Source organism: Gossypium raimondii, chromosome 4 (assembly GCF_025698545.1).
Source record: "Gossypium raimondii isolate GPD5lz chromosome 4, ASM2569854v1, whole genome shotgun sequence".
NCBI classification, from domain to species: Eukaryota; Viridiplantae; Streptophyta; class Magnoliopsida; order Malvales; family Malvaceae; genus Gossypium; species Gossypium raimondii.
The window spans coordinates 47,876,870-47,893,577 of NC_068568.1; the positions used below are offsets into that span (position 1 = coordinate 47,876,870).

Below are 16,708 nucleotides of genomic sequence, written 5' to 3' on the forward strand. Positions count from 1 at the left end.
GAGTTGGATAAATAATAATTGGTGTGTAGTAACAACCTAAGGATTTTGTTCGCCAAATTCTTGATCGTTACAAAATAAGACTTATAAATTAACGCAAACGAAGGATCCTTATCTGTTAGGTTTTTTGTGCTTAGTTTAATAAATTCATCATATTTGATAAATTATTAAAATGGGCAAACTATTTATTCATGAAAATTTACAAATGTCATTTATTATCTTTAATCTAAAATGTTTTTAATGGTTTTGTATGTCAAGCAAATTATAACTTATTGATTATTTAAAGTTTAACTAATATTAAGTTGCATTAGATGAATTGGTTGTAATGCAAAAGACAACTTATATTAGTAGGTAATTTAAAGGGTCGATAGTCCATGGGTCAAACTGAGCAAATGATTCATGTTAGGACTATTATGTCATCTATAAGTTCAATTGGGCAGATACATTGTCTTGTCTATTGGAGTTGGATGACTCCTATAAATAGAGATATAAATGTGTTTGTCTGGACTGATAACACATTAGACAGGACCCAAGTTGAATGAATCCTACAACCATTTATGAATTAACTCACTCGTAACGTTCATAGTGTAACATACCTAAATCTTGAGTAAATGAATTACCTCTCATGTACTTTGATATGTTGAAAACTTGTGCTCTCAAAGTAGTGGGTCGAAAATTGGTATGATGGGTACATAGCTTATGTATAATATGACTTCGCTGACAATAGTGGAATTATAGCTTGATAAAAATAGTAAATGTTATCCTCTCAACAGTGTCGTATGAATTATGAAATGGAACATGATCATAGGTCATTTTTCTTAGACAAATGATTTTATCATTATCAATACGAGTAATGCTCGTTTTCATTGCAAAAGATACTATGATGACCATGAGATAAAAATAATCAAATGAGGTGAACAAATTTAGCCTTAAGTGATGTCGGATATCCTATGAGGATAACACACATACTACAAGGTGATTGATCTAAAGCTGGAGATAAATAGTTTTAGTAGTATATAATGTGGAGTTCAATCATGATATTTTTGTCAGATTAACTCTCTAAGTAAATAACAATGTAATTAATAGATTAAGAGTCGAACTTCATTACATTTTATTTTAACCCTAATTATATATGTCTAATCGATGTCTAATCTCTTGACATATTGTGTTTAATCTGAATATTGTCTTGGAATCGTAAACAATTGAATAAGAAAAATAGTTTATTGGATTTACTTATCGGAGTAATAAGTATTTTTTCGATATAATGATGAGTTTGATATAAAATTAATTTAACGAGTTATAAATATTTATATATTTAAATTGTTAAACAATAAAACTAAGTACAATTTGTTGAAAGAGATGAACTAAGAGGTGCCTAGTTAATGAGAAATGGTATAAAAGAGAGAAGCTCCTAGTGCCATAATAATCAGCACTGCTGCGCCCACATTCACCATCAAATTCACATCCGGAGAGGAAGGTTGCAGATTGTTTTGGGGCATGGATGGCGTGGACGAATATTCCTTGCCATTCTCATTGCTTTCATCTGCTGCTCTCTTGTTGGCATCATCAGTCTGATCTTTCTTTTCCAGATTGTTTTGGGGCATGGATGGCGTGGACGAATATTCCTTGCCATTCTCATTGCTTTCATCTGCTGCTTTCTTGTTGGCATCATCAGTTTGATCTTTCTTTTCCCCTTCATCACTTTTGGCATTAACCCCTGTCTGTTTATGTTGCTGTGATAAAACCTTGGGGAATTTAAGGGAGAGAGTGCCTTTCTCAAATTCTTTGAGCATGTTAGACAAGTCGCAATCATCGGGAATGTTGAATGTTTCGTTTACAGGGAGCAATCTGTTGTTGGGAAGCCGACGCTTTCCTTCAACCTTTACCCGTTGTTTTGAGTACTCCGGGCTTATTGTTAATTGCTCCATTGTAAACCCTGCTTCACCATTAATTTTAATGCATAGTCACATCATTATTCATTACTCAATCTTTAGTTTAAAACTAAATTTTAATATTATGAAACAAAATTATGAGTGAATTTATAAAATTAATTCAAATTTCAAATAAATTAGATGACTACTAATGCTACTTGTTATTATTATTATTATTATTAATTTTAAGGATAAATTACCAAAATAGTCATTTTTATTTGTCTCGGGTTACATATTAGTCACTTATGTTTGAAATGTTACGCTTTAGTCACTTACGTTATTGTTTTGTAACATTTTAGTCACTGAGCGTTAATTGTCGTTAACAGTGTAGCTTTAAACTGACATGACACGTTAAATCATCATTTCAAAAGAAATTTTTAGGTTAAATTTTAGCTCCAAACGAAAAAAATATAGGGACCAACTGTATAATTTAACCTAAAATTTTTGTTTGAAATGATGATTTAACATGCTACGTTAACTTATTGTTACACCGTTAACGATAATTAACGGCTTAGTGACTAAAATGTTACAATACGTTAACGCAAGTGATGGAAATGTAATATTTTAAACATAAGTAACTAAAATGTAACTTGAGGTAGATAAAAGTGACTATTTTGATAGTTTACTTTAATTTTAATTCATTTAAAACTTAGTTCAATAATAATTAATTGTAATATGTTTAACAAAATAGGAAATTAATTTGTCAAAATGCTAGCAAAATAATCTTCACTATATGGTTAATTTACATAAATAATATAAAAAAATTAATTTCTGAAATGGGTTGTCAGTGGGATTAATTACAAAAATTGTATGTTTTTTGGGTGGAGTCTTTCTCATAGGCGCCACCACTTTTTTATAATAATTTTTTTATTTTTTAAAATATTTTTTTATTGGTGACGCCTTTCTAATAGGCGCTACTGGTGACTCCTGTCTGATAGGAACCACTGGTCAAATAAAAATAAAATTACATTATAAAAAAAATTACATTAATAAAAAATCAATAAACGACTCTAAACTTAACACTAACAATTTATATAACCTAATCATAAATTACTAATTAAATAACTATAAAATATTTTTTAAAATTACATTACTAAAAAATCACAAAACCTAAACTAAACACTAACAATTTATAAACTAATCATAAATTACTAACAAATAACTATAACATTTTTAAAAAGAATTTACATTACTAAAAAATTGTTAGTGTTTAGTTTAGAGTTTTGTGATTTTTTAGTAATGTAATTTTAAAAAAATAATTTTATAGTTATTTTGTTAGTAACTTATGATTAGATTATATAAATTGTTAGTGTTTTGTGTTTTTGATTTATTAGTAATGTAAATTCTTTTTTTTAAATGTTATAGTTATTTTGTTAGTAATTTATAATTAATTTATAAATTGTTAGTGTTTAGTTTAGAGTTTTGTGATTTTTAGTAATGTAATTTTGTTAAAAAAATAATTTTATAGTTATTTTGTTAGTAATTTATGATTAGGTTGTATAAATTGTTAGTGTTTAGTTTAGTGCTTTGTGATTTTTTATTAATGTACATATTTTATAATGTTATTTTATTTTATTTGACCAGTGACGCCTATTAGATAGGAGTCACCAGTGGCGCCTATGAGAAAGGCGCCACCAATAAAATAATATTTAAGAAAAAATATTACTGTGAGAAAGGCTCCACCAAAAAAATATATCATTTTCGTAATTAATCCCACTGACAACCCATTTCAAAAATTAATTTTTATATTATTTATGTAAATTAACCTCACTATATGTATAATAAATCACATTGGAAAATGATTGTATAAAACAATGAGGTTACATCATCTATATCAATTTTCCAATAGTTTAATGCCACATCAGCATTTTCATCCTGAAAAAAACTAAATCCAAATGAAAATCCTAAAATTCAAGATGAAATTACAGATATGACATTAAATTATTAAAAAGTAAATTAAATATATCTGTTTTATACTATCATTTTTCAATTTAAAATGTTAATAAATTACTCATAATGATAATTTGTCTAAATGCTAGAATTATTATACCTATAATAAATCATTTATGTATTAATAATTTAAAATGCCACTTATCATTCAATATAGTATGCCAAAACTTTAAAAACATATATATATATATATGATAATCCAATTAATTTTAAAAATTTAAATTGAAAAATATAAATGTTGATTAAGTATTAGTTCAATTGGTATGGATATTGTTGTCAATGCAGAGGACGTGGGCTTGAGTGCATTAAAGCGCATTATTTTCCTATTTATGGGTTGAGGAGGGTATGGGTAGTTTTAAGCATTGTGTCAAAAATAACACATATGATCAGAATCTATAATGAATTTGGTTACTAATGTAATAATATGAAGAGATTTTTATTTATTACATATGATTACAATAGTTAATCATAAAATAAAGAATAGTTAGTATAGATATAAACTTAAAATTAGAAATATAAATAAAACTTTTCCTTCTTTTTACTAAAAATATGTCACGGAATGATTAAATATATTATCAATTGAATTAACTTTAATCCTTAAACAAGATAAACATATTTTATCAATAATGTCGATGTCGATTGAGTTAATATTCAACCGGTTTTAAGCAAAAATGTTAAATAAATTATTTGATATTTTTTAAAAAATAAGATAAAGCCTTTTAAAAAAATAAAAAAAAGGAATATGAATTAGAAAAATAAGAAGGCTTGGAAATAAAGAGAAAATGTTAGAAAAGAAGCAGCAGCAGAAGAAATACCAGGAAGATAAAGAAACAAGACCTTAGCTTCATTTTCATGAACCCATTCTGATTTGGGTTTGAAAGTACGAGATTGAGAAGGTAGCTGCTGAGGAAGGGCAGCCGCTGAAACCCCACTAGTTGTTGAGCTCATCATGCTGGACCGATCCTGCCAAAAACTATACACTTCTTTTGTTTCATTTGCTCTATCAAATTTATATCTAATATATATGTATGAAATTGGAATTTTGGAATTGGATTGTTAACTATATTAAGCAATTCCTTTTTTGCTTCTCCTGCTTTTCCAACGTTTATATATATAGGTTAGTCATGGAGGAGGTATAACTTGTTAAAGAGGAAACACCCTACCCTCTCTTTGGCTTTTATGCATGAAGGGATCAATTACCTATTTTATATGTATATATATATAGGTTAGTCATGGAGGAGGTATAACTTGTTAAAGAGGAAACACCCTCTTCTTGGCTTTTATACATGAAGAAGGGATCAATTACCTATTTATATGATTTTTATTTGTTTCATCCATTCTCTCTCTCTCTCTCTCTCTCTCTCTCTCTATAAACAAAAAAGTTTTAATAAAAAAATTCAACAGTTATATTTATAAATATATATATATATATATATATATAAATTGAAGATTTTATTAAATGATGGGGGAGGATTGAGGAGATAAGTCTAACCCTTGCAACCTCCCTTATAACATGTCTATTAAATTCTGTAAATCCTGACTAAGATGTAGTTAACATTTGAGCTCCTTATTAAAATTTGTAGATCCTTCATCTCCCTTATGACAAATCCTCCTGATTAAAATGTAGTGAACTTCAAAATGATTTCTTTGAGTTTGCTACTAAATTCTGTAAATCCTCTTGATAGTAACCATTTTTTTACCCTTCAAAGTTGTTTCTACTGTCGATTTCATGTCAACAATGCATAAAACTCTCTTATAGTCTTCATTCTCAAAGAAGGTAAAGGAAATTTGTTCCTGTACTGAACTTTCTCTTACATTTCGACCCACCAGGTTGCTTTCTTTTACCTTTAAACTCTTAAATGAGTGAGGTAGAAAAAAGAACTGGGAAAACTTTCTTCATAAATTGATTAAAGCTTGTTATCATAATTCTTATATTGCTGGCGATAGTTTACCTCAGATCGTTAGAATCCATTGCATAGCTGACTTCCAAGATGGTAGATTTCATGAGGTGGGGGGGGGGGTCCATTTGATAGTAATTAGTTAGTGACAAAAGTGTAATCAAAATTTCAACTTAGCACTGAATGTTTAAAAGTTCACAATTTAGTACTTGGAAGTTGGCGTCCATCTATTTGCTCCCAAAACTAGAACGTCAGTCAAATGAGTGGTGTTGCTCGGAATACGAGACTATAAGATGCTTGGAATATTGATAATCCAAACACCATAATCTCATTCTGAAATGTAACATTATGAGTGAACCAAACACCCCCTAAATATATTGCTTAAAGAAAAAAATTGAGCTAACAATATGGCATCGTCAAGATAATAGGTGGCCTATAGGTGCCTAATATGAGTTGGATAAATAATAATCGGTGTGTAGTAAGAAGCTAATGGTTTTGTTCGCCAAATTCTTGACCTTCACAAAAGAAGATTTATAAATAAATGCAACAAAGAATCTTTATCTATTAGGTTTTGTGTGTTCTTAGTTTAATAAATCCATCATATTTGATAAATTATTAAAATGGTCAAATTAATTATTCAAGAAAATATACAAATGTCATTTATTATCTTTATGCTAAAATGTTCTTAATGTTTTTGTATGTCAAGCAAATGGTTAAGCAGATTTGACTTATTGATTATTTTAAGTTTAACTATTATTAAGTTGTATTATATGAATTGATTGTAATGCAAAAGGTAACTTATTTTAGTAGGTAATCTAAATGGTCGATAGTCCATGGGTCAAATTAAGCAAATAATTCATGTTAAGACTATTATGTTATTTATAAGTTCAATTGGGGAGATAACTTGTCTTGGCTATCGGAGCTAAATGACTTAGAAATAGAGATATAAATATGTTTGCTTGGACTGATAACACATTAGACAAGACCCAAGTTGAATTAATCCTAAAACCATTTATGAATTAACTTACTTGTGACGTCCACAGTGTAACTTACCTAAATCTTGAGTAAGCGATTTAACATATGTGCATGACTCTCATGTATTTTGATATGTTGAAAACTTGTGCTCTCAAGGTAGTGAGTCAAAAATTGGTATGTTGGGTACTTACCTTTTGTATAATATGACTTTGATTACAATAGTGGAATTCAGGGGTGAAGCTAACATTATTTTTTAGGGGGCCGAAATTAAATTTTAATTTTTTAATAGCATACATCTTCATAAATTTTAAAGGATTAAATCAAATTGAGAAGTCACATAAAAAATGTAACATAATTTTTATTTCATATTTTACACTATAATATATAAAATCCTCACCTAATTGATAAGTCACAATTAAAGTTTTTTTTATTTTCTTTCAATTGCGACAAAACAAAAAGCAACAACTAATTAAGGGGTTGATTATATTACATATTCTGTCCGTTTTTCAAGTACAAAATCACCTTTGCTTTAACTCAACACCACCACCTTATTTATGAGAAAGGATTGTATAAAAGTGACACCACCTCATCTCTGTATCCATTTTCAATAGTTCAATGTCACATTAATATTTATATACTGAAAAAAATTAAATCTTAAATTCAAAATGAAATTGCCGATATAGCATTAAATTATTGAAAAGGGATAATATACTTATTTCATACAATTCTTTCCCTATTTATTACTTTTCCTATAACTTCACTGCAATAAAATAAAGAATAGAATAGTTACAATTGTTGTCAATTATGTTATCATAATCTGATTCAATGATAATTTTTTAGAACAAAATTCATAATCTTAGAATAATCAAAAATAAATTGTTAACACGTCAATATTATTTTCAATAATTTTGCTAACCGTTGTTATAAGTTTATAAAGTGAGAACACATTAGGGTGCTTAAACAAGTGAAATCCATGTCAAACTGAAGATGTTGTGCATGGTCTCATGACTTGGGGTATATAGGTAATTGATGGGTAGCATGTTATCACTTGAACTAAACTATGTGATAAGTCATCAAGTCAAGTTCAAAATTTTCAACCTGTCATGGTTCAGTCTCTTGAAGTACTCTAAAATACTTTGACTTTGTAAATCTGTTAAGATTCTCAGCAAAATCAAAAAATAAAACGTGACGTGTTGCGGGTCATTGATCATTTGACGAGGTTACTATGCTCAAGAAGTGCTGATATTCCTGGTGGAAATGAAGAAAAGAGGCCTGAATTGATCTCAGTGGTATCTCATGACAAGAAAGAAGAATTTCCAAAGACCCCAGTTAGTGACTGGGAACCATCTTATTTCAACACCTGTTGTCAGCTCAAAGAAAAGCTTTCTTTCCTTCAATTTGCTTTTGGGCTAACATATCTTCAAATGATTTTTACTAGTCTGTATAATTTTAATTTCATAGATTGAAAAAAGAAGACAAACACTTTTATGGTTCTGCGGGTCATTGAAGATGTTGTTGCTTCATCTGCTGAGCTTGCAAAAGCTTACATGGGTAGTAGGACGCCAAAAGAATCTGTATCAAGGCCTGGACTACAAAATCAAGTGTCTAGGGGAGATTTAACTTGTCCAAGCAATAAAAATTTCCCTTCTATGTCTTCCACAATGTCACTTGTACCAAGATCTTCCGGTCTTGTTGGTAATCTTGGAAACAGTTTTGTGACCCCCAAGATTAAGGGGCAGGTCTGCAATATACAGCATGGCACGGACACCTTATTCCAGGGTTAATTCATCAACTCTCCTCAAGGTTGTTATGCTTTGCTATCTTTCCTCTTCTTTAATTGCTTGTTTGTCATTTGTCTAATCCGAGTTTTTGGCTAATTCTTTTAGAGTTCTGGCACTGCAAGTGATGCTTTTGGTGGATCTTCATCATCATCTGAGAGTGCTTGGGAGCAAAAGAGAATTTCTGGGCTCTACACAAGGGTTACTTATTCAGGATCTTTGTATTTCTCCCTTTGAGCCCTCTTTCTGTCTAGACAGTATCATTCAGTGGATATTTTCTTTTCTTAGCAGGTTTTAAAGCGCAGGAGTTCAGTATTAGACAATGATATAGGACCAGTTGATCAGCATGATATAGGTTTTAAAGCGCATGATATTGGATTGAGGAGGGATATCCATAAGCTTCACTTTTGGATCAGTTGGGTGTCCATTACATAGCTAACAATCCCCCTTTCTTTCTTTAATGCTTTGTTGCCTTATTATTTGTCAGATAAAACTGCCAATATTGCTAACATTCCCCCTTTCTTTCTTTCTTTCTTTCAGCTGTGCTACTACTGCTCCTGGTACAACCAATTATTTGTCAGATAAAACTGATAAGGAGAGCAATCTGAATGGCATCTTCTGTAGGACACCTGAAGCTGCAATCACCTCTTCTGTATCAACTTCAATATCAGCTGGAAGTAAGTTCAAGTTTGGTGCGTCAGCAGATGGTTATACCTTTTATAATGGGTCTTCTGCTTCTAGTCCTTTTTCGTTCTCTTCTCTGGAGCCTTCTCTAGTCCCGAGTAATTGTCAAAGTTCCTCCAGTGCAACTGCCACCAAAAATGACTCTTCTGCTGCTACCATCACCTCTGCAAGTGCAACTGCAAATGCCAGCAACAGCTTTACCAGCAGCCTCTCTGTGGAGGCTTCAATCCCTTCCTTTACAGGTCCACCCGTTTTCAAGTTTTCATCCTCTGGGGACCCATCAACTTCAGTTTCAACATTATCAGCAACTTCAGGGGAAGCAACTGAATCTAAGACACAGGATACAAAACTTGGCAATGTAGGTATCTTTCCTTTTGGTAGTACATCTGCTTTTACTGTCTCTGGAAGTAGTATTTTTGGTGGTACAAGTGCTGCAAGCAGCTCTGCTGGTACAACAGCTGAAGTCGCAAGCTCTGGAACTAGCAGTTCCAGTGGTATATCTTCCACTATTACGAACTCTGGAAGTGGCTTTTTCAGCAGCACATTTTCCCCAGTGACAAGCACAAGCAATGGTATCTTCGGTGGTACATCTGCAAGTACAAGCACAGGCAATGGTATCTTTGGTTGTACATCTGCAACTACAAGCACGGGCACTGGTTTATTTGGTGATACATCTGCAACTACAAGCACTGGCAATGGCATCTCTGGTGGTACATCAGCAACAAGCACAGTTAGTAGTATTTTTGGTGGTACGTCTTTCCCAGAATCTGGTACAGGAAGTAGTATTTTTGCCGCTAAAGCTGCAGTCACGATCACTGGAAGCAACATCTTTGGATTCAGTGCTCCAGCTACATCCACATCTGCTTCACAATCTCAGGGTTTAAATCCTTTCAATGCTGTTAATACCCAAGCATCTGCTGCAGGAACTGGCATTGGTAGCTCAACTCAGAGCACGCCCATTCAGTTCTCCTCATTTGCATCATCTTCATCTTTTGGATTGACTGGGAATGCAACCTTTTCCTCTGGCAGTTCGATTTTTGGGTCTTCGGCATCTGTAGCTAAACCTTTTAGTTCAGGTTCAAGTTTTGGAATAAGTTCTTCCTTTTCAGAAACCAAGTCTCTGAGCTCTAGCAGTGGCATTGCTGGTGGTGCGTTTGGTTCCACTTGGCAAGCTCCCAAGACACCCACATTTGGTTCATCATCAGGATTTTCTTTTGGATCATCAACTTCTGTTAGTGCTCCTAGTGGTGCATCTTCTATCTTTGGGTCATCCACCGGTGCCTCTTCAAGTTCCATATTTTCATTCACTTCCGCTGCAGCTGCCACTCCGTCACTGCCTGTGTTTGGTAATACGAGTCCTGGCTTGGTGTTTGGGTCGACGCCCTCTAGTAATAATGATCAAATGGAAGATAGTATGGTGGAGGACACAGTTCAGGCTTCACCGGCTGTTGTGACATTTAGTCAACAGCCAATCTCACCACCCGCTTCTGGGTTCGTTTTTGGTTCATCAAACCCACCAGCAGCAGGTTCTGTCCCATTTGGAACCCGACCAAGCATGGCCGCACCACAGAATCCATCTCCATTTCTGGCTTCTGGTAGTCTGGAATTTGGTGGTGGAGGGAGCTTCTCATTGGGCACCAATGGTGGTGACAAGTCTGCCAGAAAATATGTGAAGGTCCGCAAACAGCGGAAAAAGTAAAAAGGTTTAATTACTTCGAGGCAACTCTTTCATGCGAGAGACTTAAGTGATTGATTGAATAATTATTCTGGCAGATTAGAGGAGCTGCTGATTGTTGCTGTATGTTGTAGCCATCAGAATGTCATTGATGCCGGCACAAATGTGAGGAGCTGTTAAAAATGTTGCTGTTATTTCATGATTTCTATGGGATGCTGGCAGAAGTTGGTCGCAATTTTGTATGTTCTTCCTGGTAAAAAATTGAGACAACATTTGGAACTGTACTACTAGTATTAGTTAGCTGATAAATTTTCTGGTTTGAGCTATTGTGCTTTTGGACTTGTTCTGTGTACCCTTATATGTAACATAAATCGATGGTAAAAAGAATCAAAGACTATGGAAATGGTTATGAATTTCATTTTAGGGATGATCTCTTTTTTTCTTCTTTTAAAGGGTTTGTAGTATCATAGTTTGTTGAGCTCAAGTATTCAATCATAAATTATAACAGGCAGCGACGATTAGAAAATCCTTTGGGACCATTCTTCTCTTTGACATTCATCCTAGGTGGTTCCATGGCTTTGCAAGTAGATACTGGAAAAGCATTCTGAGTTTCGCCTTTAAAATGAAGCTATCAAAATGAGCATCACTAAGGGAGATGTTGTGTGGATGTGCTTCTAGGTAAAAGTTCACAATTGGGCAAGGAAAATATTCAAGGAACCATAGTTGGTAAGATAAGGTTCACATAGTTTATCCTCCTTTCCAAATTGTGAACGAATGAAGGCATTGGATGTCCCCAATTTCGGTTCCTCCCTCACTCAAGTCCACCCAAGGCATCAAAATATTCTCCCCTCGCCACTACCGTAACTGCGGTGCAACAAGTGGGAAAGATGGCTTTCCTAGCCATTGACACCCACAATACGACTCTTGCTTCACGTCTAGCAAAGGAGTCTTCATTAAATTTCGATTTAGCTTAAAAATTCATCCTATTTGCTTTGTGTTTACAATACTAGTAAGTGATGCTTTAATTGTCTTTGTATCCTTAACTATCCATTCACTCCAAGGGTATTATTGCTCATGAAATCCCTCTGTTCTTACATTCCCATTCAGTAGTTTATCACCAAAGACTAAATGGGACTTTTGGCATCTAATTGCAATGCCACCGATTGAGAAAAGGTGTCCTGTAAAATCTTCATTTTTTATTTATTTATTAATCAAGCTTGTAAAAGTTCCCTCTGACCATGTCAGCATTGGTAGAAAGAGAAGTAGTCTTCTCAGACTACCATCACCATCATCTCTGGAGAAAGCCTATGCACCTCACTAGCTTTGAATGTGAAGCATTGAACCAGAAAACTTATATAGGTCCGGAGCCCCTCTATTAATAGCTAGATTTTAAAGGTGAAACTCAGAATGCTTTTCCAGTATCTACTTGCAAAGCCATGGAACCACCTAGGATGAATGTCAAAGAGAAGAATGGTCCCAAAGGGTTTTCAAATTGCCTCTGCCTGTTATAATTTATGATAGAATACTTGAGCTCAACAAACTATGATTCTACAAACCCTTTAAAAGAAGAAAAAAAGAGATCATCCCTAAAATGAAATTCATAACCATTTCCATAGTCTTTGATTCTTTTTTCCTTGGATTTATGTTACATATAAGGGTACACAGAACAAGGCCAAAAGCACAATAGCTCAAACCAGAAAATTTATCAGCTAACTAATACTAATAGTACAGTTCCAAATGTTGTCTCAATTTTTTACCAGGAAGAACATACAAAATTGAGACCAACTTCTGCCAGCAGCCCATAGAAATCATGAAATAACAGCAACATTTTTAACAGCTCCTCACATTTGTGCCGGCATCAATGACATTCTGATGGCTACAACATACAGCAACAATCAGCAGCTCCTCTAATCTGCCAGAATAATTATTCAATCAATCACTTAAGTCTCTCGCATGAAAGAGTTGCCTCGAAGTAATTAAACCTTTTTCTTCTTCCGCTGTTTGCGGACCTTCACATATTTTCTGGCAGACTTGTCACCACCATTGGTGCCCAATGAGAAGCTCCGTCCACCACCAAATTCCGGACTACCAGAAGCCAGAAATGGAGATGGATTCTGTGGTGCGGCCATGCTTGGTCGGGTTCCAAATGGGACAGAACCTGCTGCTGATGGGTTTGATGCACCAAAAACGAACCCAGAAGCGGGTGGTGAGATTGGCTGTTGACTAAATGTCACAACAGCCGGTGAAGCCTGAACTGTGTCCTCCACCATACTATCTTCCATTTGATCATTATTACTAGAGGGCGTTGACCCAAACACCAAGTCAGGACTCGTATTACCAAACACAGGCTGTGACGGAGTGGCAGCTGCAGCGGAAGTGAATGAAAATACAGAACTTGAAGAGGCACCGATGGATGACCCAAAGAGTAGATGCACCGCTAGGAGCACTAACAGAAGTTGATGGTCCAAAGGAAAAGCCTGATTAATGAACCAAATGTGGGTGTCTTGGGAGCTTGCCAAGTGGATCCAAATGCACCACCAGCAATGCCACTGCTAGAGCTTAGAGACTTGGTTTCTGAAGAGGAAGAACTTATTCCAAAACTTGAACCTGAACTAAAAGGTTTAGCTACAGATGCCGAAGACCCAAAAATCGAACTGCCAGAGGAAAAGGTTGCATTCCCAGTCAATCCAAAAGATGAAGATGATGCAGATGAGGAAAACTGAATGGGCGTGCTCTGAGTTGAGGTACCAATGCCAGTTCCTGCAGCAGATGCTTGGGTATTTACAGCATTGAAAGGATTTAAACCCTCAGACTGTGAAGTAGATGTGGATGTAGCTGGAGCACTGGATCCAACGATGTTTCTTCCAGTGGTCCTGACTGCAGCTTTAGTGGCAAAAATACGACTTCCTGTACCAGATACTGGGAAAGACGTACCACCAAAAATACTACTACCTGTGCTTGTTGCAGATGTACCCCCAAAGATGCCATTGCCTGTGCTTGTAGCTGCTGATGTACCACCAAATAAACCCGTGCCCGTGCTTGTAGTTGCAGATGTACCACCAAAGATACCATTGCCTGTGCTTGTACTTGCAGATGTACCACCGAAGATACCATTGCTTGTGCTTGTCACTGGGGAAAATGTGCTGCTGAAAAAGCCACTTCCAGAGTTCGTAATAGTGGAAGATATACCACTGGAACTGCTATTTCCAGAGTTTGCGACTTCAGCTGTTGTACCAGCAGAGCTGCTTGCAGCACTTGTACCACCAAAAATACTACTTCCAGAGCCAGTAAAAGCAGATGTACTACCAAAAGGAAAGATACCTACATTGCCAAGTTTTGTATCCTGTGCTAAGATTCAGTTGCTTCCCCTGAAGTTGCTGATAATGTTGAAACTGAAGTTGATGGGTCCCCAGAGGATGAAAACTTGAAAACAGGTGCACCTGTAAAGGAAGGGATTGAAGCCTCCACAGAGGGCCTGCTGGTAAAGCTGATGCTGGCATTCGCAGTTGCACTTGCAGAGGTGATGGTAGCAGCAGAAGTGTCATTTTTGGTGGCAGTTGCACTGGAGGAACTTTGACAATTACTCGGGACTAGAGAAGGCACCGGAGAAGAGAACGAAAAAGGACTAGAAGCACAAGACCCATGATTAAAGGTAGAACCATCTGCTGACGTATCAAACTTGAACTTCCAGCTGATATTGAGGTTGATATTGAAGTTGATTGGTGTTGCGAAGTGGACATAATGGCAAACTCAGAATGCAAATCTGCGAGCTCATTTAAGTTTACGCGCTCTACATCTCATCCAAAGTTGCAAACTCATTCATCACTGAGAGCTCATTTGAAGATGTGAGTTCACCCAAAGATGCGAGCTCATCAAAAGATGTGAACTATTAGTATAATTTATTCAAAAAAATTCGAAACTCAAATCCATATATTTTGCATGTATGCAGATGAGGTTTGATGGTGAAACAAGAGCTACAGAAATCAATGGTACTGAGTTGCACTTCAATAGTGTCACTGGCATTCTCCTTCTAAGCATGCCATCAATGGCAGGAGGTAATATATATAATTTTGATATCTCCATGTAGTCATGGTTTTTTTTTTAATTATATAATCTCGTGTTATAATTTCATTGTAATAGAACCAATTAAAAAATATTTTTTAATTTTAAAATTCAGGTTTGATATAGAGGCACACTTGATTCATGAAAGTGCATACGGTAAGATTGTTGTAATAGGGATCATGTACAAGATTGAAAGACCAGATCCTTTCCTATTATCGGTAAGTAAAAACATTTATTTCTCGGACGTAAATATTTTATATGGATAATCATATTCGTAGGAATGAAATCAGAAATTTTATGTTGGGGGCAAGATAAAATTAAAGTTTCATGAATTTGATCTCTAAACTTGACAATATTTTTAAATTTAATTCTTGAATTTATTTTTGGTCTACATTAGTTTCGGCACTTGGTAGTTTTTCTTAATTTAGTCCATGAATTGAATTTTGTTAAGGTATAATGTCGTGATGCTTTGAGATTATGTCACGTAATCACTTGAATTTTTTTAAATAAAATTTCTTTATAATTTCTTTTGTAATTTTTTAGATTTCATATAATTTTTTAAAATTTAGGCAATGACATGGCACAATCTCAAATTGCCACACCATCTCTCTTGAATAGAATCCAAGTTTACAGGTTAAATTGTAAAAAGTTACCAAGTTCCTGGACTAATATAGACAAAAAAAAGGTCAAGGACCAAGTTGAAAAAAATTGTCAAATTCAGGAACTAAATGGTAGTTTATCCTGTTTTAAAATAATTTTTAAATTAAAAAAATAAATTTTCGAATGGCCAAAAAAAAACCACATATGGCTAAAGCAAAAAAAATCAAATCAAACCATTTATACTTAAGAAGGACTAAAAGTGAAATTATACCATTAATAATTTGTGTTATTGCAGATAGATAGATACATAGGCTCTTTAACTGTTCCTCCTTGTAGGGATGAGCAAAATTTGATTCGACTTGAAAAAATCGAAAAAAATTCGAATTTCGAGTTAAACGAATCGAGTTATTCGAGTTAATCGAGTTATTCGAATCAACTCGAATTTTTTTTTCGAATTTCGAGTTCGAATCGAGTTGAGTTTTCGAATTCGAATAACTCGAATAATTCGAATAATTCGAATATCAAACTATAATATTTTACAGTTTTACCCTAAACTCCCAAACTTTTTTACTTTTCCCTCAAAATTTTACTCCTTCCCACTTTCTCCCAAAATTTTACTCCTCCCAACCCTCAATCTACCCAAAATCCATTTCCCACCAAAATTTTACTCTTCCATTCATTTTTTTTCAAAATTTTACTCCCAAAACCCTCAAAACCTTTTATTTTCCCCCAAAATTTTTACTCCCTCCCACTTTTCCCCTAAAACTTTTATTCTCTTCCCATCCCACCTCCCATCTACCCCAAACCTCCCCCTCCAATTTTTTTAATATTTTCCTCCAAAATTTTACTCCCCTATTTACTTTCCCTCAAACTTTTATTCCCCAAAACTTTTTATTTTCCCCTAAACTTTTACTTCTCACCCTTTACTCTCAAATAAAAAATCAAAATTATTCAAAAAAAATCACTAAACATAAATAGTAATAATTTTATTTATATATACTATTTATATTATTAAATTAAATTTCACATTTTATATTATTTATATTATTGAATTGTTTAGTCATATTGAATATTTATATTAAAATTGAATTCTTAATTATGCCATAAAATATTCGTGTTAAAATTTTATATTGGTATCAATTTCAAAATTTATTTTAA

The 16,708-nt window shown here is 33.9% G+C and overlaps 2 protein-coding genes across 2 annotated transcripts; one reads left to right on the forward strand and one right to left on the reverse strand.

Moving 5' to 3' along the window:
- Window positions 1-1,229: 1,229 nt before the first annotated feature.
- On the reverse strand, window positions 1,230-4,964 carry LOC105779186 (uncharacterized). Its single transcript, XM_012602938.2, has 2 exons — window positions 4,694-4,964; window positions 1,230-1,933 (listed from the first exon to the last, which is right to left on the reverse strand). The coding sequence occupies exons 1-2, from the start codon at window positions 4,827-4,829 to the stop codon at window positions 1,377-1,379; spliced, it is 693 nt and encodes a 230-aa protein (XP_012458392.1). The 5' UTR covers window positions 4,830-4,964; the 3' UTR covers window positions 1,230-1,376.
- A 2,890-nt stretch (window positions 4,965-7,854) lies between these two features.
- On the forward strand, window positions 7,855-11,238 carry LOC105779187 (nuclear pore complex protein NUP1). The gene is given in 8 exon segments (XM_052629284.1): window positions 7,855-7,872; window positions 7,918-8,084; window positions 8,086-8,116; window positions 8,224-8,472; window positions 8,474-8,554; window positions 8,638-8,730; window positions 8,821-8,949; window positions 9,017-11,238. Coding segments are annotated over 8 exon segments (2,664 nt in total). The 3' UTR covers window positions 10,913-11,238.
- Window positions 11,239-16,708: the final 5,470 nt, after the last annotated feature.